Source organism: Pecten maximus, chromosome 15 (assembly GCF_902652985.1).
Source record: "Pecten maximus chromosome 15, xPecMax1.1, whole genome shotgun sequence".
In the NCBI taxonomy this organism is placed as follows: domain Eukaryota; kingdom Metazoa; phylum Mollusca; class Bivalvia; order Pectinida; family Pectinidae; genus Pecten; species Pecten maximus.
This window is the reverse complement of record NC_047029.1, coordinates 6133400-6155168: the sequence shown is the minus strand read 5'-3', so window position 1 is coordinate 6155168 and position 21769 is coordinate 6133400. Positions and strand designations below refer to the sequence as shown.

At 36.2% G+C, this 21769-nt stretch overlaps 1 protein-coding gene across 5 annotated transcripts in view; it reads right to left on the bottom strand.

Moving 5' to 3' along the window:
* LOC117343638 (NACHT domain- and WD repeat-containing protein 1-like) overlaps positions 1-21769 on the bottom strand; it is a 53584-nt gene that overhangs the window by 12091 nt on the left and 19724 nt on the right. For 4 of the 5 annotated variants that reach the window (XM_033906080.1, XM_033906083.1, XM_033906081.1 and 1 more), the window contains 15 exons: positions 19613-19715; positions 17982-17999; positions 11850-12062; positions 10859-11189; positions 9949-10101; positions 9379-9525; positions 8712-8928; positions 7822-7978; positions 5204-5378; positions 4429-4794; positions 3363-3617; positions 2157-2427; positions 1657-1786; positions 859-1030; positions 133-266 (listed from right to left, as the gene is read on the bottom strand). In XM_033906080.1, the coding sequence (XP_033761971.1) occupies positions 133-266; positions 859-1030; positions 1657-1786; positions 2157-2427; positions 3363-3617; positions 4429-4794; positions 5204-5378; positions 7822-7978; positions 8712-8928; positions 9379-9525; positions 9949-10101; positions 10859-11189; positions 11850-12062; positions 17982-17999; positions 19613-19715 (2842 nt within the window). The remainder of the gene's footprint in view (positions 1-132; positions 267-858; positions 1031-1656; positions 1787-2156; positions 2428-3362; positions 3618-4428; positions 4795-5203; positions 5379-7821; positions 7979-8711; positions 8929-9378; positions 9526-9948; positions 10102-10858; positions 11190-11849; positions 12063-17981; positions 18000-19612; positions 19716-21769) is intronic. The other variant, XM_033906082.1, reaches the window with a different exon arrangement.

Below are 21769 nucleotides of genomic sequence, written 5' to 3'. Positions count from 1 at the left end.
ATAATTTAATTTGATTTGGTTATTGAAAACTTGCTTAAAAGGAACTGTTGACACTCAACACCACCACATGGCTTGAGCTTGCTTATAAGAATGAAGATCCAGGAATAAGATCCACCAAGTTGTGAACCTTACCGTTAATGTAGAAGTGTCAAATCGCTGTGACAGCTCTCTCACATCACTTGGAGGGTAGATGATTGCTTTGGTTTTTCCTGTTTTTCTGTCGTAAGTCTTCAGGCCTTTCTTACCCCTCGTCATGGTTAGTACCTCTGGCAATAAAGGACAAAAGACACATCCAATACATTCTACCAAAATAACAAATGTTTGGCTCTATACCTAACCTTTCGAATAGAATTTTATCAATTACCGCTCGTATCCAAGACTACATGTACTTAAAACAACATGAGTATCCCTCCCTCCTACAACACAGATTGATTCCATGGCCATGTTAACATCTCTAACTGAACAAATCGGAGCACTGTTTCATTGTGTGTTATTTGTATGGATAAATAACACCATTTTTTTATGATCGTCATTTTGATTCATCAAAAAGTTACCTTCCCTTTATACAGATGTCATTTCCAACTGAACAAATTAATTCAGCTGGAGCAGTGTTTCATTGCGTAAAAAAAAATAAGTAATTTTCATAAACGACATTTTCATGCATGAAAAAGTTACCTTCCCTTAACTCAAACAGATATTGTCATTTCCTATTGAGCAAATTAAATGCAGTGTTACTGTATGGAGAAATACTTCATATACCAAACATTTATGAACGTTATTTCGATGCATCAAAGAGTTATCTTCCCTTTATACAGATTTGATCACACGAGAACTTCAGCCATTGTCCTATGTCCATACCTTTTCCATCTTTAATTATTTCCACTGCATCACTACAGTACTTGCACAACTTGCCCTGGAACACATTTGTGACCTTCATGCTGATCAAGTTGATCGTCTTTAACTTCCTGTTGTTGGTTAGCATCAGTAGCTCCTTATCATCGAGGCTCTTCATCGTTACAGGCATGTCCGGCTATTTAATAGACAGTATAGAAAAAACATTCGAATATAAATTTTGATAATCTGATCATAATGTGACACAAATTTAGGTCAAAATTTATTCGGTTAAAGAAAATTAGAAAGTTTGGCATATCCTGACAAGCACAGCAAAAAACCTCCTCTCTTTAATACTCTAAGCTGTAATGAAATATAAGATTCTTAGAACTTGTGTAGATAAAGAATTTGGTAATGAATTGACACCAAACCATCACGTACCATACATACTTTATATATACTACTGTAAACTTACATATTTTAGCAGTATAAGCTCTTTTCATGTCGGAAGTATTCCTCTAAATTATGATTGCGCTAATTGTAGACTAGTTTACCTAGTATTACATTGGTTTTGAAGATAATCAGTGTTGGTGCGATAATTCATCATAACACTTATCTGTTTTAATTTGGTTTTTCCTGAAAATTTTATACATTTAAAGTAATTCATTCACTAATTCATTGGCATATTGCTCGGCAAACTATAGCAAAATAATTCTAACTCTCTCATGACGGATAAACTGCTAACAGTTTTCTTTATATTTTAAAACAATATTCGGACATTACCAAGACCACAAAAATTTTCTTTCCACATGCATTTGAACTGACCATGGCTGCCTTGTGAACGACCTTCTTGGTTGCAAGGTCATACACCATCAAATATCCTGTATTTGTTTCATTCTTGTCTTTTCTGACTGTAAGGACAACGTAGCGTGGGTTGGACAACAGGCAAAAATCCCTGAAAAAAAATGTTGATTTTATTTCTTTGTCAATGAAATAAATGATTATATCAGAAATACAACAGTAGTATTGCAGCATTTTGTCTCAATGTTTGAGGGTATATTGTAAATTGTCATTTTGGGTGGGGGGTAGGGGATGGGGTGGGGGGGGGGGGGGCTTATTTAAGGATAAATACAGTACATATGTATCGAAAATGAGAATCTCTTGAACAACATTGCATATATCATTGAGAGACAACTAGATTCATTGATCAAAGGTCATGATATTTCTAACTGAAACAATTATTAAAGGTTTATTGTTTCAAGTTGAAATAATCTAATTATACACACAGCATAGTAAAGATTTCCACCAATCACAGCTATACCTACATGATTTTTTGTCCGAGGGACGAACTCTCAGTCTGCTGTTGTTTCTCAGGTTTCGTGATGTCCCAGATTCTAACAGCAGTGTCCTCCGATATGGTGGCCAGTGTTTTCCATGACTGACAAATTACGCCGTTTACAGAAGAAGGGTGGGGGAGGATTACTCTCCTCTCTTCCTTGTCAAGGTCGTAAACCACAACACTGTTATCATGTTTGAAGTAAAGATGTCTTCCATCAGGAGTGAAGCGGTAAGTTTCACAAAAGTCTTTTTCATTCCCTAGAAAAGATACAGCAATCGAGTCAAGAGATTTAAAAGCATGTAATTCAGACTGTATAATATACCAAGCATCAATGTATCATGTGGTTGGTCTTTTAATCCTGATCTTTTCACTAATATTTTTGTTTTTGTTTTTGTTTTTTGTTTTTGGTAAGGCAATGATCATTGCCACGTTTTTGCTTTTTTGCCTTTTTTGCCTTTTTTACCTTTCTTACATTTTTTTTACCTTTTTTGCCTTTTTCAAGTCAAATGTGTTGTTTGTCCTAACTTTCTCATGCACCTTCGAAGTTCATATTATTATTATAGGATAATTTATAGTGATAAAGTGTCATATAAATGGTTTAATCATTACAGCAGTACCTTGTGTTATTGTTTAAAATACATCCTTACAGTAACTGACAAGTAACTAAAGCAAAATAAGCAGGGGTCACACAGATATCCTCCTCCTTCCTCATCAATAAAAAAAAACTGTCTAAGAACTCATGTAGATACAATGAACATCTTTTTTTTAATTTTATTTTTATTTTTAAAAGAGAGTGGCTGTGTGTGACCTTTGACCTCCAACCTTGACCAATAGCCACCAAAATCTTATCAGCCTGGTGTAGACAACCTTGATGGTGTGATGTTATGGTGTGAATATGAACTAAACCTCTCCAGGGGTTAGTGAAATATCTTGTACACAAGACTTGTTTACATTTTAAAAGTGGTCAAGTGTGACCTTTAAACTTGACTGATGATACACCTTGCTGGTGTAAAGTTATGGTATGAATATGTACTTAAATCTGTCAAGGGATTATGAGATATCTTAAAAACCAGGATATCACAGACAGATACACACTGGATGAATGTCCCCTAATGTCGGCACAATGAGTCACTGACCTTTGATAACTCGGCACAATGAGTCACTGACCTTTGCTAACTCGAGAATCACTGACCTTTGATAACTCGGATCTTCTGCAGTGTTTCTATGTTGTAAAAGTGTAGGTCATTGTCCATGCAGTTTGACACTACAAAGCTTTTCTGGTCCGGAGTAATGGCTACAGCATCCACATTTTTATCATCTGCTTCATCATCGTCGGGAGGAGGGGGTTCAAATATCACCAGCCAATCAGTCATTGTCCCTTTCTCTATATCTACCACGCTAACTCGGTACCAATCTTCATCCACCAGCACAATATACTTCTCACATCCTACAAACAGAGCAACCATAGAAATTCATTGGTCTTTAAACTGTACTTCTCAATTCTACAAGGTAACAAATCTTTCAGTAAGTATATGCCATAAATATAACTCTAAACATCGAGGCAGGTGCTCATCTGGATATCCCAGCAATCATGAAAAATATTCTCAATTAAGTAATATTACAAATATTTCCTATTTTAGGATCCATCCGGCAGACTCTGTGTGGGGATCAACATATGCTCATCATGAAAAAATATTCTCAATTAATATTACAAATATTTTCTGCTTTGGGATCCATCTGTCAGTACCCTGTGTGGGATTCAAAACAGTTCCTTCATCATACATTTACTTCAGATTATTATATATAAAGCATAACAACCAATTGACAACTAAAAGGTTTATTGACCATTGAACCTGAAATGTACAATTTAATTAAAATATCTTCAGAGAAAGAGTGCTAACCATGTATGTTCTGGGACGGAAGACAGACACCCCATCGATGAGGGACGATTTGAACAGCCTACTATCTGAGATAAAACCATGTATGTTCTGGGACGGAAGACAGACACCCCATCGATGAGGGACGATTTGAACAGCCTACTATCTGAGATTTAACCATAATAAATATATGTTCTGGGATGGAAGACAGACACCCCATCGATGAGGGACGATTTGAACAGCCTACCATCTGAGATATAACCATATATGTTCTGGGACGGAAGACAGACACCCCATCAATGAGGGACGATTTTAACAGATTTTTACCATCTGAGATAAAATATGATTTAAAACATCACAAGAAATAATATAAACAATTACCAGCTATGATGCTCGTGTTATCAGGGGCGATATTTCTCATCGGTTTCGACCTCTGTAACAGGGTCACTTCGGTCTTTTTTCCGGTAAAGGCATCAAACAAAGCCCCGACCTTGCCCTTGAATATTGCCAGGAGACTGCGGTCCTTGCCAGCAGGTGTATATGCTCCAGAAGTATGGTTGAATGTGTAGGCCACCTCCCCGGAGAGCTGGAGAGCCTTGAGGTTTTTAGCATACTCCACGAGTATCAGCGTGTCGTTGGCAATAAATGTCACACGATCTGGAGATTCTCCTAATTTATTGAAGGATTTGATTAAAGTTCCATCTTCCACCTTCCATATTTTCACACTCTGTTCATCATCGTCTGCACCTGAAAATATTTTCATCGAAGACACAATGTGATTTAGACAAGATATGTCTGGCAAGAAAAAAAGGTACAAACTGGCTTAGATATGACATTCATTTTTATATTATCAATTATAAAATATAAAACAAGTTCTTTAGCTTATAATCTACCACTCTAGCTGACCTAGAAAGAATTTAGTATACAATGGTCTAAATATGGGAGGAAATTGAGAGAAATACCACATGCTTTCTCAATCTTATTAGAAGTCAATTTCAAATATAGTGTGCGTAATATCACTATAGATGTAATATCTTCAGAATCAAATCCTAATGACTTTATTTTTCTTTTGACAAATATATATAAAGAATGAGAAAACACAATGTTTGCTTAGAGGAATAAATCATACTACATGTTTTAATCTAGTGACACGTACATGTTACAATGGTTTTGCCATCTTTTGTCATGTCCAGTCCTGTCACAGCAGACGTGTGTTCTGACAGCATGTACACCATTTGACCTCCAGGTTTGATAAGGATGTCTTTGTCCGGTAACAGGTAGGGGGCGGGGTACTTCTTACATTGTGAACGGAAGTCAGCCAGCTCTGGATTCTGTGATTAAAGTGCAGACACAAAATGATGTACCTTTTGTACCAATTCTCAGACTTATGACATTAAAATGTACAATTGTCATGCTTATGACATTGTGATGTTCCTATCGTCAGACTTATGACATAATGATGTTCCTATTGTCAGACTTATGACATCGTGATGTTCCTATTGTCAGACTTATGACATAATGATGTTCCTATTGTCAGACTTATGACATTATAATGTTCCTATTGTCAGACTTATGACATTATGATGTTCCTATTGTCAGACTTATGACATCATGGTGTTCCTATTGTCAGACTTATGACATCATGGTGTTCCTATTGTCAGACTTGTGATATCATGATGTTCCTATTGTCAGACTTATGACATCATGATGTTCCTATTGTCAGACTTAAGACATCATAATGTTCCTATTGTCAGACTTATGACATCATGGTGTTCCTATTGTCAGACTTATGATATCATGATGTTCCTATTGTCAGACTTATGACATCATGATGTTCCTATTGTCAGACTTAAGACTTCATAATGTTCCTATTGTCAGACTTATGACATCATGGTGTTCCTATTGTCAGACTTATGACATTATGATGTTCCTATTGTCAGACTTATGACATCGTGATGTTCCTATTGTCAGACTTATGACATAATGATGTTCCTATTGTCAGACTTATGACATCGTGATGTTCCTATTGTCAGACTTATGACATTATAATGTTCCTATTGTCAGACTTATGACATCATGATGTTCCTATTGTCAGACTTATGACATCGTGATGTTCCTATTGTCAGACTTATGACATTATGATGTTCCTATTGTCAGACTTATGACATCGTGATGTTCCTATTGTCAGACTTATGACATTTTGATGAACTTATTGTCAGGCTTATGACATTACAATGCACCTATTATCTGCAGACTTATGACATCATGATGTTCCTATTGTCAGACTTATGACATCATGATGTTCCTATCGTCAGACTTATGACATTATGATGTTCCTATTGTCAGACTTATGACATCATGATGTTCCTATTGTCAGACTTATGACATCATGATGTTCCTATCGTCAGACTTATGACATTATGATGTTCCTATTGTCAGACTTATGACATTATAATGTTCCTATTGTCAGACTTATGACATCATGATGTTCCTATTGTCAGACTTATGACATCGTTATGTTCCTATTGTCAGACATTTGACATCATGATGTTCCTATCGTCAGACTTATGACATTATGATGTTCCTATTGTCAGACTTATGACATCATGATGTTCCTATTGTCAGACTTATGACATTATGATGAACTTATTGTCAGACTTATGACATTATGATGAACTTATTGTCAGGCTTATGACATTATGATGAACTTATTGTCAGACTTATGACATTATGATGAACTTATTGTCAGACTTATGACATTATGCTGAACTTTTTGTCAGGCTTATGACATTATGATGAACTTATTGTCAGACTTATGACATTATGATGAACTTATTGTCAGACTTATGACATTATGATGAACTTACTGTCAGGCTTATGACATTATGATGAACTTACTGTCAGGCTTATGACATTATGATGAACTTTTTGTCAGACTTATGACATTATGATGAACTTATTGTCAGGCTTATGACATTAAAATGCACCTAATATCTGCAGACTTAGGACATCATGATATTCCTATTGCCAGACTTATGACAATATGTTCCTTTTGTCAGACTCAAGACATGATGTTAACGTTCCTGTTGTCAGACTTATGTCAACCAATAAGAGGCCGCTATTTGCTTCAGCATGGTTGTCATGGCAACAAAGCCTATACAGTGATGTTTGACACCCCTTAATTACCGTTGTATACATAATTTGGTCAGAATCAACCAATAATCAAATTTCGACCAATCAAAGCCAGTTGGTACTTCAGCTTGGTTGTCATAGCAATTAGGGTTTATTTAATTACACCATTTTACCAAGGCTGAATAAAATTGGTTAAATGACGGAAGAGTTAATATAGTCCTTATTGGAAAACCTGTTTATTATGGCAAACAAAATTTTGAATAAAAACATGTCTTACGTACATCTACATATGATCCATTATATTTGTGTGAAGTACAGTTTCATTGAAATCTGTTCACAAGTTTAGGAGGAGTAGCCCGGCCAACCATTACTGTGTAATGTGCCTCATGATGATGTCACCATGTGTCACAAGATATATATATATCTCGTCACCAAAATATCACAACAGTCCAATAGCGCCATTCCGTATGTTTTTTATTAGCGGCCAACAGACAGAGAGTACACTACTCCCTCCCTCCCACCCCCCCCCCCCCCCCCCCCCCCCCTTTGTTGGGACAGTGTGACTGACAATTACACCCTGTATAGACATGCAGGGTATAATGATGGGACTGTCTGACATACAGTATGACTTTACATATATACCTGCTCTCCAGCCAGTCGTATGAGGATCTGGGGTGCCAGCTGGTAGGGATCGTAGATAAGGGCCTGCTGTGACAGCTGCATACAATCATTTAACATCTCTATAGCATAGTCCTGTGGTAGCTCCTTCTTGGCGGCCTGATAGTCATAGATCATATTCCTGTCAAAACACACAAAACAAGATATATCTTTAAAAAAGATAAACGGCATAGTTTTAATGCTGGTGGTTATAATGTAAAACTGCCGGTGAAAAAATGCGTTTCAGCACGGATAACAAAATTATATCGGTTTGAATCATTTTTGTTGATAATAAGGCAGAATTTGAATCAGGAATATAATTTTATTAATTCAGCTTGCATTCAGTCTTATTTTTGTTTCGTTTTTAACTGCATATCTGCATTTTGCATTTACCGCTACATTGACCAATCATATACTTCATCTTGACCAGTAACGCCACCTGTCGCGTCATATCCGGGACCAAAAGAATATTATGCGGCTATGCCGAAAAATACCCACAATTCTTATATTCATATCATGCGTTACCTATTTCACTTTTCTTCAACTTTTCACTAGAGCCAAGCAGCTCTAAAATCAATGAAGAACACAATTTTCAATAAGCAGCACGTAACTCAATTGGGGACTTTGGTGCCATGATAAGATAAAGGTTTGGGGTTGATCATTACATCATCCTGGGTTTAACATCTGTTTATAACTATAGGATATTCTTAGAGAAGTTTCGTCAGGGTCAGACATCCATGGCGTATTACAATCAAATGTTGTCAAATAGCCAAATTTTTCCCCCTTAATTTAAACACAACTGGTCTTTGTTTTAGTAATGACAAAGGTTGCAGTTTATGATTAAGATTAATATGGCAGTAGTTATCTATACAGACCTGACCGAGGTGGCCACAAGTTTGGCCAGGAGGAAGTGGAAGTTGACTAGACATTCAACCTTCACCTCCTCCAGGTGACCAGCCATGATACGATGGAATGGAAGATTGTTCAGTTTCCGAACGTTGTATGTATCGCCATATTTCATTGGCTGTCCTGCCACATGGCGATCCTCTAATCCAGACTTTCCAGACCGGTCAGTGTACGGTTTTTTGTTTCCTAGAAAATTGTTATTAGAAAAATCAAATAACACTATATTTAACCTTGACATTTCACCATATTGATATATGCCAAACTGATCGATACACATACAGCATTTTGTTACGTTTACAGTTTGTATCAGAAGCTGATTGGTCTACACCTGATCACATGTTATTCCATTTAAAACCGAATTGCATTTTGCAACAGTGATAATTTAAACTTTGTATTGCACGCTTGTGCAAGAGTTCTGTGTCATCACCTAATTTCAGCCAATCAGATTTGTCAGACACACATACGTCTGCCAAGTTACGTGAGAGTACAGCCAAGGTTGACATTGATTATCTGAGCTTCATAAATCATCATATATCAATGGAAACAAAGTACTGTAATTGTATAAATAATTGTGCTTATAACTGGTACGATTAAAATGAACTGATCCCAAACTAACTTGTAGACCTTGGTACTGACCTTTGCTCCATGTTCCACTGAAGAACTCTGCCAGCCCTGTATGGAGGTGCCGAATGATCTTGTCTCCACAGTAACGTGACCGAGCAGCTTCGATGAACTGTCTGTGATACCAGTACATTACCCGCACACCGTCTGCTCCCCTCTCCACTGGAACAGGTAATTTCAGGAGAGTTCGTTACATGTACAGGATCTGAGTCACTCATTTCATTATATCCCAATATGGTGCTGGACACTTTGACATTTTAATGTTGAGTGGGTTAGTTTTTTTGTTTTTTTTTAAATTTCACAACACATTTTGTTTTATAAAAACAATTAAAATGGCTTTTTTTTTTATTTCAGCTATATTTTTATGAAATTCATACTAAATAATTAAATCTCAATCTGTTGGAAGAAGCTTTTCTAGCTAAACAAACGATATTTTTTCAATTTCGGTATGTACATGTATCAATTCTGTCTAAGACAAGAAAAAAAAACCCTCATTGGTAGAGTTCAAGGTGACTACAGTGATCTGGCTGACCTGTCCTCATTAGAGTATAATGGTAACACAGAGAGAGAATATACATATAATACCTATATACTCCTGAAGATCAGTCCTCAGTCGGACCAGGAGGAGAGGTGGGAGTCGCCTAATGGGCGGGGTCCAGTACATATACACATCATTTAGGACAACATCATCACACGACAGAACGTCTTCCAACTCGGACTCGGACAGACCACTGGTTGCTGGAAAGTAAGATTAATGTATGGCTAATTAATAGACTGTTGCTGGAATGTAAGATTAATGTAAGGCTAATTAATAGACAATTAGTGTTACTGAACAATAACAAGGTTTCCTGAAATTGAAGTTCAATGTTTTTTTATCTTTACCATGAACATGTAACAGGTGGAAAGGGGAAGTGAGGTCAGTATATCATACTTGCTTTCCTATGTAACTAAACCAAGTTCATGCAGTGTAAGAAGGTGAAGCTGGAGAACAGGGGGGACCCGAGGTCAGTATGTCACACTGGCCTTATACTGACATGTAACTAAATGTAACCCTGGTAAATACTAGCCGCAATATACCGCTCGGCTAGAGAGATCTTCTCTTTAGCTCGATCAGTTGAGCGTAAGAGTAGTAAGCCAGAGGCCCTGGATCGATCCCTAGTGGAGGCAGTGATTTAAATTTAATTAATCATGCGTTTTGTTACATAAACATTGTCAGTTATAATACGAAATTTTCAAACATAAACTCAGGACCGATATGGAACATCAAGGTTTGTCCTGTAAAGACAGGATAGGGTGGTCAGGTATTACAGTGGTCATTAACAACTGGCCTTTCACCTAGTGACCAGGGAATGATTCCCTAGCTGGTACTTCCTCCCACAGAAACTTAAACTCACACTCTTCCATCTGGACCAACAGGAGTAATTGATATAAGTTTGTATAGTTTGCTTTGAAATTATAAATAGTAAGAATTCACAGTTTATCTATAAATATGTACCTGTGGTCAGGTAGCCAAGAGCATGAGAGACAAAGATTTCACCATGCCGGACTTCAAGTCGTGAGTACAACATGTTGATACTGTCTCTCACTGTGGCCTGAAGTCTCGTGTCGTCAGCAGACGAAAAAGAATTCCACTTGCATGCCTCGTCAAATGAAAGCTTGAGGAACAATGGAATCGGACATTGGTCAAAAGCCTTGGTCACTATGCTGCGCTGGTCAGTGGTCAGTGTTCGTTTGTTAGACTTTAACCAACTGTCCAGGATGTTGTTGACATCTTTCTTCTCCAGGACAGGGACTGGCACAAACAGGCTGGGGTTCTTCAGTTTTTGCTAAAACATGAAAAAAATATTTTGATTTTGATTAATGTCAATTATTTTAAGTTAGTCTATACCTACCCTTAACATAAAGCATGATAAATTAAATATTACATTCAATGTCACCGCTAGGGATTCTATGGAATTCTTATGTTCAACCTTTGAAGCTAAAGAGAATTCTCTCTAGATATGCATTATATTACAAATAGAATCTGACAGGATTAAATACCAAAATTAGGACAAATTAACGGATTGTGAAAGAATGCTTCCATCATTTATGCTTTTCAATGCAGAAATTAATCATTACAGGAATAATATTAACTTGCCACCAATCTATATATTGATTGACCTCTCTCTAGGTTTGAGAATCACAAACACAACCTTGATACTGCTTCGATATTAAGCTTGACCTAATTACCTGAACACCAACAACACATAACCTTGACATTGCATCTACATTTAGCTTGACCTTATTACTTGAACACAAATGACACAGTCTTGACATTTCATCAGTATTTAGCTTAACCTACCTGAACACAAACAACACAGTCTTGACATTTCATTTGCATATAGCTTTTTAACCTACCTGAATACAAACAACACACGTACAACCTTGACATTGCTTCTATATTCATCTTGACCTGTTTGACCTTCACAATCAAAACTATGACTTACCTGTAGTTTTGGAAAACACTCGTATACATCATCCTCCAGTGTGGACACAATTATCTTCACACTGGCATTTAAGACCGTGGGTAGCCACTGTAGAGCACGAGCATTATTGGTAGGATCCAGTTGATCTAGCGAGTCAAGCATAAGGACAACCGGCCTGCTTGGTCTGGCGTGACGTAGAGCGAACTGAAGCTCCTTCATCAGATCTGTCAGGTCCTGTTGTGGAACAATTTGAAGACCGTTATTACTATAAAACAGTTCAATTGATGGCAACTGTGTAGTGACAGAACCAAATTAAAAGTGTTATAAAAATAATCATTCCATATTGTAGATATGCATCATAATTTTTTTTATCCGTTTATGTAAATAGAAGTTCTGTGGATTGTCTACCAGATTGATACAGAGACTCGAATACTTCCAGGTATTTCTATATGTTCCAAGCCATTTCTGTTATTCAAAGTAAAGTGGCAACAATACATATATGCCAAGCTTTTATGGAATTTGCATAAAATTAGTTCAATAAGGAAAACCAACATATCGTTTAAAGTATTCACTATTGTAACATCTTGTAACGTTTACTACCTGTAAGTTAAAACATTAGCTGGGACGTCTGGGAACTACTTTTATACAGACATTGATTTGCTTCAAAGTGAGCTTCCCAGCAAACAACAGTACACTTATGCAATGTTGTGACAATACGTTATATGCTTTCGTTAAGGCAACGTGACGTTGCACATGTAGACTGCCTGGAATATTATCACTCCATTTGTTATGTTTTGAATTACGATGCAGTGACGTTGTAGGAGTGTGGTGTTAAAATGTTATGGAAAAACATTGTGATAACGTTGTCAGAACGTTACTGTTGACGTTGCGATATATGTTATTCTGACGTTGTCAGAACATGATTTGATATGTCATTAATAACATTATAAAATTGTCAGAACGTTACTGTTGACGTTGCGATATATGTTATTCTGACGTTGTCAGAACATGATTTGATATGTCATTAATAACATTATAAAATTGTCAGAACATTACTGTTGACGTTGCGATATATGTTATTCTGACGTTGTCAGAACGTGATTTGATATGTCATTAATAACATTATAAAATTGTCAGAACATTACTGTTGACGTTGCGATATATGTTATTCTGATGTCGTCAGAAAGTGATTAGATATGTCATTAATAACATTATAAAATTGTCAGAACATTACAATTTACGTTGCAATATACATTATTCTGATGTCGTCAGAAAGTGATTTGATATGTCATTAACAATATCATGATATCGTTGTCAGAACATTACTTTTTACATTGCAATATCCCTTATTCTGACGACGTTGTCAGAATGTGATTTGATATGTCATGAGTTCCATTGTTCTCACAACCTTTGAGTTAGATCATGAAGTATTTTACAGCAAATAAAACAGATCAGTGACAATTATGTACAACCGGGCTATATTTTTTTTTTAATCTGAAAGTAACAGTTTATCTATAATTATCCTGAAAAATGTCAAATTAAACACAGTATCAAATTAGAAGCTCCAGCATTGTAGACAGTTTAAAGAAAGAAGACAATCTCAGAAATTTTCAGTAAACATCACAGAGAAAGATGTTCAATTTTCAGTAAATATCACAGAGCAAGATGTTCAATTTTCAGTAAACATCACAGAGCAAGATGTTCAATTTTCAGTAAACATCACAGAGAAAGATGTTCAATTTTCAGTAAACATCAAAGAGGAAGATGTTCAATTTTCAGTTAACATCACAGAGAAAGATGTTCAATTTTCAGTAAACACCAAAGGGGAAGATGTTCATGCAATTAACAGTAAACATCAAAGAGAAAGATGTTCAATTTTCAGTAAACATCAAAGAGAAAGATGTTCAATTTTCAGTAAACATCACAGAGAAAGATGTTCAATTTTCAGTAAACATCACAGAGAAAGATGTTCAATTTTCAGTAAACATCACAGAGAAAGATGTTCAATTTTCAGTAAACATCACAGAGAAAGATGTTCAATTTTCAGTAAACATCACGGAGAAAGATGTTCAATTTTCAGTAAACATCAAAGAGGAAGATGTTCAATTTTCAGTTAACATCACAGAGAAAGATGTTCAATTTTCAGTAAACACCAAAGGGGAAGATGTTCAATTAACAGTAAACATCAAAGAGAAAGATGTTCAATTTTCAGTAAACACCAAAGGGGAAGATGTTCAATTAACAGTAAACATCAAAGAGGAAGATGTTCAATTTTCAGTAAACACCAAAGGGGAAGATGTTCAATTTTCAGTAAACATCTAATAGGAAGATGTTCAATTTTCAGTAAAAATCAAAGAGAAAGATGTTCAATTTTCAGTAAACATCAAAGATGTTCAATTTTCAGTAAAAATCAAAGAGTAAGATGTTCAATTTTCAGTAAACACCAAAGGTAGAGATGTTCAAATTTCAGTAAACATCAAAAAGAAAGATGTTCAATTTTCAGTAAAAATTAAAGAGTAAGATGTTCAATTTTCAGTAAACACCAAAGGTGAAGATGTTCAATTTTCAGTAAACATCTAATAGGAGGATGTTCAATTTTCAGTAAACATCAAAGAGGAAGATGTTCAACTTTCAGTAAACATCAAAGAGGAAGATGTTCAATTACCAGTAAACATCAAAGTAAACATCAAAGAGGAAGATGTTCAATTTTCAGTAAACATCAAAGGGAAGATGTTCAATTTTCAGTAAACATCTAATAGGAAGATGTTCAATTTTCAGTAAACATCAAAGAGAAAGATGTTCAATTTTCAGTAAACATCAAAGAGAAAGATGTTCAATTTTCAGTAAACATCACAGAGAAAGATGTTCAATTTTCAGTAAACATCAAAGGTAGAAGATGTTCAATTTTCAGTAAACATCGAAGAGAAAGATGTTCAATTTTCAGTAAACATCAAAGAGGAAGATGTTCAATTTTCAGTAACATCAAAGAGAAAGATGTTCAATTTTCAGTAAACATCTAATAGGAAGATGTTCAATTTTCAGTAAACATCAAAGAGAAAGATGTTCAATTTTCAGTAAACACCAAAGGTGAAGATGTTCAATGTTCAATTTTCAGTAAACATCAAAGAGAAGATGTTCAATTTTCAGTAAACATCAAAGAGGAAGATGTTCAATTTTCAGTAAACATCAAAGAGGAAGATGTTCAATTTTCAGTAAACACCAAAGGGGAAGATGTTCAATTTTCAGTAAACATCTAATAGGAAGATGTTCAATTTTCAGTAAAAATCAAAGAGTAAGATGTTCAATTTTCAGTAAACACCAAAGGTAGAGATGTTCAATTTTCAGTAAACATCAAAGAGAAAGATGTTCAATTTTCAGTAAAAATTAAAGAGTAAGATGTTCAATTTTCAGTAAACACCAAAGGTGAAGATGTTCAATTTTCAGTAAACATCAAATAGGAAGATGTTCAATTTTCAGTAAAAATCAAAGAGAAAGATGTTCAATTTTCAGTAAACATCAAAGATGTTCAATTTTCAGTAAAAATCAAAGAGTAAGATGTTCAATTTTCAGTAAACACCAAAGGTGAAGATGTTCAATTTTCAGTAAAAATCAAAGAGAAAGATGTCCAATTTTCAGTAAACATCAAAGATGTTCAATTTTCAGTAAACACCAAAGGTAGAGATGTTCAAATTTCAGTAAACATCAAAAAGAAAGATGTTCAATTTTCAGTAAAAATTAAAGAGTAAGATGTTCAATTTTCAGTAAACACCAAAGGTGAATATGTTCAATTTTCAGTAAACATCTAATAGGAGGATGTTCAATTTTCAGTAAACATCAAAGAGGAAGATGTTCAACTTTCAGTAAACATCAAAGAGGAAGATGTTCAATTACCAGTAAACATCAAAGAGGAAGATGTTCAATTTTCAGTAAACATCTAATAGGAAGATGTTCAATTTTCAGTAAACACCAAAGGGGAAGATGTTCAATTTTCAGTAAACATCTAATAGGAAGATGTTCAATTCTCAGTAAACATCAAAGAGAAAGATGTTCAATTTTCAGTAAACATCACAGAGAAAGATGTTCAATTTTCAGTAAACACCACAGAGAAAGATGTTCAATTTTCAGTAAACATCACAGAGAAAGATGTTCAATTTTCAGTAAACATCACAGAGAAAGATGTTCAATTTTCAGTAAACATCACAGAGAAAGATGTTCAATTTTCAGTAAACATCACAGAGAAAGATGTTCAATTTTCAGTAAACATCACAGAGAAAGATGTTCAATTTTCAGTAAACATCACAGAGAAAGATGTTCAATTTTCAGTAAACATCAAAGAGGAAGATGTTCAATTTTCAGTTAACATCACAGAGAAAGATGTTCAATTTTCAGTAAACACCAAAGGGGAAGATGTTCAATTAACAGTAAACATCAAAGAGAAAGATGTTCAATTTTCAGTAAACACCAAAGGGGAAGATGTTCAATTAACAGTAAACATCAAAGAGGAAGATGTTCATTTCAGTAAACACCAAAGGGGAAGATGTTCAATTTTCAGTAAACATCTAAGAGGAAGATGTTCAATTTTCAGTAAACATCAAAGAGAAAGATGTTCAATTTTCAGTAAACATCAAAGATGTTCAATTTTCAGTAAAAATCAAAGAGTAAGATGTTCAATTTTCAGTAAACACCAAAGGTAGAGATGTTCAATTTTCAGTAAACATCAAAGAGAAAGATGTTCAATTTTCAGTAAAAATTAAAGAGTAAGATGTTCAATTTTAAGTAAACATCAAATAGGAAGATGTTCAATTTTCAGTAAACATCTAATAGGAAGATGTTCAATTTTCAGTAAACATCAAAGAGAAAGATGTTCAATTTTCAGTCAACATCAAAGAGGAAGCTGTTCAACTTTCAGTAAACATCAAAGAGAAAGATGTTGAATTTTCAGTAAACATCAAAGAGGAAGATGTTCAACTTTCAGTAAACATCAAAGAGGCAGATGTTCAATTACCAGTAAACATCAAAGAGGAAGATGTTCAATTTTCAGTAAACATCTAATAGGAAGATGTTCAATTTTCAGTAAACACCAAAGGGGAAGATGTTCAATTTTCAGTAAACATCTAATAGGAAGATGTTCAATTTTCAGTAAACATCACAGAGCAAGATGTTCAATTTTCAGTAAAAATCAAAGAGTAAGATGTTCAATTTTCAGTAAACACCAAAGGTGAAGATGTTCAATTTTCAGTTAATATCTAATAGGAAGATGTTCAATTTTCAGTAAACATCAAAGAGAAAGATGTTCAATTTTCAGTAAACATCAAAGAGAAAGATGTTCAATTTTCAGTAAACATCTAATAGGAAGATGTTCAATTTTCAGTAAACATCAAAGAGAAAGATGTTCAATTTTCAGTAAACATCAAATAGCAAGATGTTCAATTTTCAGTAAACATCAAAGAGGAAGATGTTCAATTTTCAGTAAACATCAAAGAGGAAGATGTTCAATGCAGAAAAGGATAGACTCTTTTGCAACTTCTTAAAATATTTGTGAAAAGGAATGTAGAGCCAACGTCGGTGAGTATATAAGTGGCTGGAGTACTGGGTTCCTGGGTCCCTGGGTTTTTTTAATATTTTTTACAATGATTTATATTTGAGAAATTTATTTCACATATTTTAAGTGTCTACATTTTGTAAAAAAAAACTTGGATGTGATCAATGGACCAGTGCTCTCTCATCAGTATAGGTCTGATTCTTGTAATTGTAAACAATGAACCATATTTGACTAACCATTTTTTATTCATTTTTCTTTTCAACACAAAATTCTAGCTAAGAAATAGATTGTATAAGTCAACCCAAGGCCAAGCCTAAGTACTTAATCCTTTCAGACAGACAAATGATCAGGTGTACAGAATCTCTGTTTATTACTGGAGAATGTGCAGTGAAACATCGCCACATTTATACATCAAAATCAAATCAAATCAAGTGAGCAAATCGTGACCTATGATTTAGATTTTCATGGCATGAGTTCTGACCTGAATGCTGGTTTCAATTATCACTAACGTAGATATTACTATGGTAACAGTTTCTGACATAATTTAATCATTAAGATTGTGCCACACTCTGTGAAAAGCTTTTTTTTCTGTCACAAAACTCAAACCTGACCTTTCCTCTGTCAACAATCTGAAAAAAAAATTTGTCAGCAACAAAACAACCAGAGAAAATCACTCAGACTGATGAACATGAAAATAATTATACAAACCCAGTACACAGAGTATATATTATAACTCAATGTTCCACTACATGTACATACAGTATATATACTATACCAAACTAAAAGTATTGCCATTCAACTTTGGTCTTAACAGATTTCCACATACTTTAATGTAGATTTGGATTAGATATCTATATCTCATCCATGTTTATCTATAACATATACAAACCAATATGAAATTTAACGCTGGTAAGTTGATGTGGAAAAACTACTGTAGAAGAATGGATATATGACGGTTTACTTCCCCTTACCTCTGGTACATCGATGTGGAACTGTCCATACATTTGATAGAGTGACTCCCCCTTACATTTGGGTACATCAATGTGGAACTGAGTATAGATATGCCAGAGTTACTTCCCCTTACCTCTGGTACATCGACGTGGAACTGAGTATATATATATGACAGAGTTACTTCCCCTTACCTCTGGTACATCAATGTGGAACTGAGTATAGATATGCCAGAGTTACTCCCCCTTACCTCTGGTATGACAGAGTTCCTATCCCTTACCTCTGGTACATCGACGTGGAACTGAGCATAAATATGCCAGAGTTACTCCCCCTTACCTCTGGTATGACAGAGTTACTCCCCCTTACCTCTGGTACATCGACGTGGAACCGAGTATATATATATGCCAGAGTTACTCCCCCTTACCTCTGGTACATCGACGTGGAACCGAGTATATATATATGACAGAGTTACTCCCCCTTACCTCTGGTACATCAACGTGGAACTGAGTATAGATATGACAGGGTTACTCCCCCTTACCTCTGGTACATCGACGAGGAACTGAGTATAGATATGACAGAGTTACTCCCCCTTACCCCTGGTACATCAATGTGGAACTGAGTATAGATATGACAGAGTTACTCCCCCTTACCTCTGGTACATCGACGAGGAACTGAGTATAGATATGACAGAGTTACTCCCCCTTACCTCTGGTACATCGACGAGGAACTGAGTATAGATATGACAGGGTTACTCCCCCTTACCTCTAGTACATCGACGAGGAACTGAGTATAGATATGACAGAGTTACTCCCCTTACCTCTGGTACATCAACGTGGAACTGAGTATAGATATGACAGGGTTACTCCCCCTTACCTCTGGTACATCAACGTGGAACTCAGTATAGATATGACAGAGTTATCCCCCCTTACCTCTGGTACATCAATGTGGAACTGAGTATAGATATGACAGAGTTACTCCCCCTTACCTCTGGTACATCAACGTGGAACTGAGTATAGATATGACAGGGTTACTCCCCCTTACCTCTGGTACATCGACGTGGAACTCAGTATAGATATGACAGAGTTATCCCCCCTTACCTCTGGTACATCAATGTGGAACTGAGTATAGATATGCCAGAGTTACTCCCCCTTACCTCTGGTATGACAGAGTTATCCCCCTAACCTCTGGTACATCAATGTGGAACTGAGTATAGATATGACAGAGTTACTCCCCCTTACCTCTGGTACATCAATGTGGAACTGAGTATAGATATGACAGAGTTATCCCCCCTTACCTCTGGTACATCGATGTGGTAGCCATAGATGATGTTAATCTGTTGTATGATACTCATCAATAGACTGTTGATGTTAGAACTGTCGGGAGTCGTACCCAAAAATCTACAACAAAAACATAAATATAGACTGTTGATGTTAGAAATGTCGGGAGTCGTACTTAAATCTACAACAAAAATATCAATATACAGTCGATGTTAGAACTGTCGAGAGTCATACCCAAAAACAAGAACATCAATATAGACTGTTGAAAATAAATTGCTGTTATATCAGAATGAAAGTATTTTAGCATTTCAGTGGCTCATTTGATCCCGGATCACAGACCATGTGATACCCTCTAACTCTCACTAACTCACCTGATCACCACCACAGACTATGTGATACCCTTTAACTCTCACTAACAAACTCACCTCCTCACCACCACAGACTATGTGATACCCTCTAACTCTCACTAACATACTCACCTGATCACCACCACAGACTATGTGGTACCCTCTAACTCTCACTAACAAACTCACCTGATCACCACCACAGACTATGTGATACTCTCTAACTCTCACTAACAAACTCACCTGATCACCACCACAGACTATGTGATACTCTCTAACTCTCACTAACAAACTCACCTGATCACCACCACAGACTATGTGATACCCTCTAACTCTCACTCTAACAAACTCACCTGATCACCATCACAGACTATGTGATACCCTCTAACTCTCACTAACAAACTCACCTGATCACCACCACAGACTATGTGATACCCTCTAACTCTCACTAACAAACTCACCTGATCACCACCACAGACTATGTGATAGTCCCTCTAACTCTCACTAACAAACTCACCTGATCACCACCACAGACTATATGATACCCTCTAACTCTCTCTAACAAACTCACCTGATCACCACCACAGACTATGTGATACCCTCTAACTCTCACTAACAAACTCACCTGATCACCACCACAGACTATGTGATACCCTCTAACTCTCACTAACAAACTCACCTGATCACCACCACAGACTATGTGATACCCTCTAACTCTCACTAACAAACTCACCTGATCACCACCACAGACTATGTGATACCCTCTAACTCTCACTAACAAACTCACCTGATCACCACCACAGACTATGTGATACCCTCTAACTCTCACTAACAAACTCACCTGATCACCACCACAGACTATGTGATACCCTCTAACTCTCACTAACAAACTCACCTGATCACCACCACAGACTATGTGATACCCTCTAACTCTCACTAACAAACTCACCTGATCACCACCACAGACTATGTGATACCCTCTAACTCTCACTAACAAACTCACCTGATCACCACCACAGACTATGTGATACCCTCTAACTCTCACTAACAAACTCACCTGATCACCACCACAGACTATGTGATACCCTCTAACTCTCACTAACAAACTCACCTGATCACCACCACAGACTATGTGATACCCTCTAACTCTCACTAACAAACTCACCTGATCACCACCACAGACTATGTGATACTCTCTAACTCTCACTAACAAACTCACCTGATCACCCCCACAGACTATATGTGATACCCTCTAACTCTCACTAACAAACTCACCTGATCACCACCACAGACTATGTGATACCCTCTAACTCTCACAACCAAACCCACCTGATCACCACCACAGACTATGTGATACCCTCTAACTCTCACTAACAAACTCACCTGATCACCACCACAGACTATGTAATACCCTCTAACTCTCACAAACTCACCTGATCACCACCACAGACTATGTGATACCCTCTAACTCTCACTAACAAACTCACCTGATCACCACCACAGACTATGTGATACCCTCTAACTCTCACTAACAAACTCACCTGATCACCACCACAGACTATGTGATACCCTCTAACTCTCACTAACAAACTCACCTGATCACCACCACAGACTATATGATACCCTCTAACTCTAACAAACTCACCTGATCACCACCACAGACTATGTGATACCCTCTAACTCTCACTAACAAACTCACCTGATCACCACCACAGACTATGTGATACTCTCTAACTCTCACTAACAAACTCACCTGATCACCCCCACAGACTATATATGTGATACCCTCTAACTCACACTGACAAACTCACCTGATCACCACCACAGACT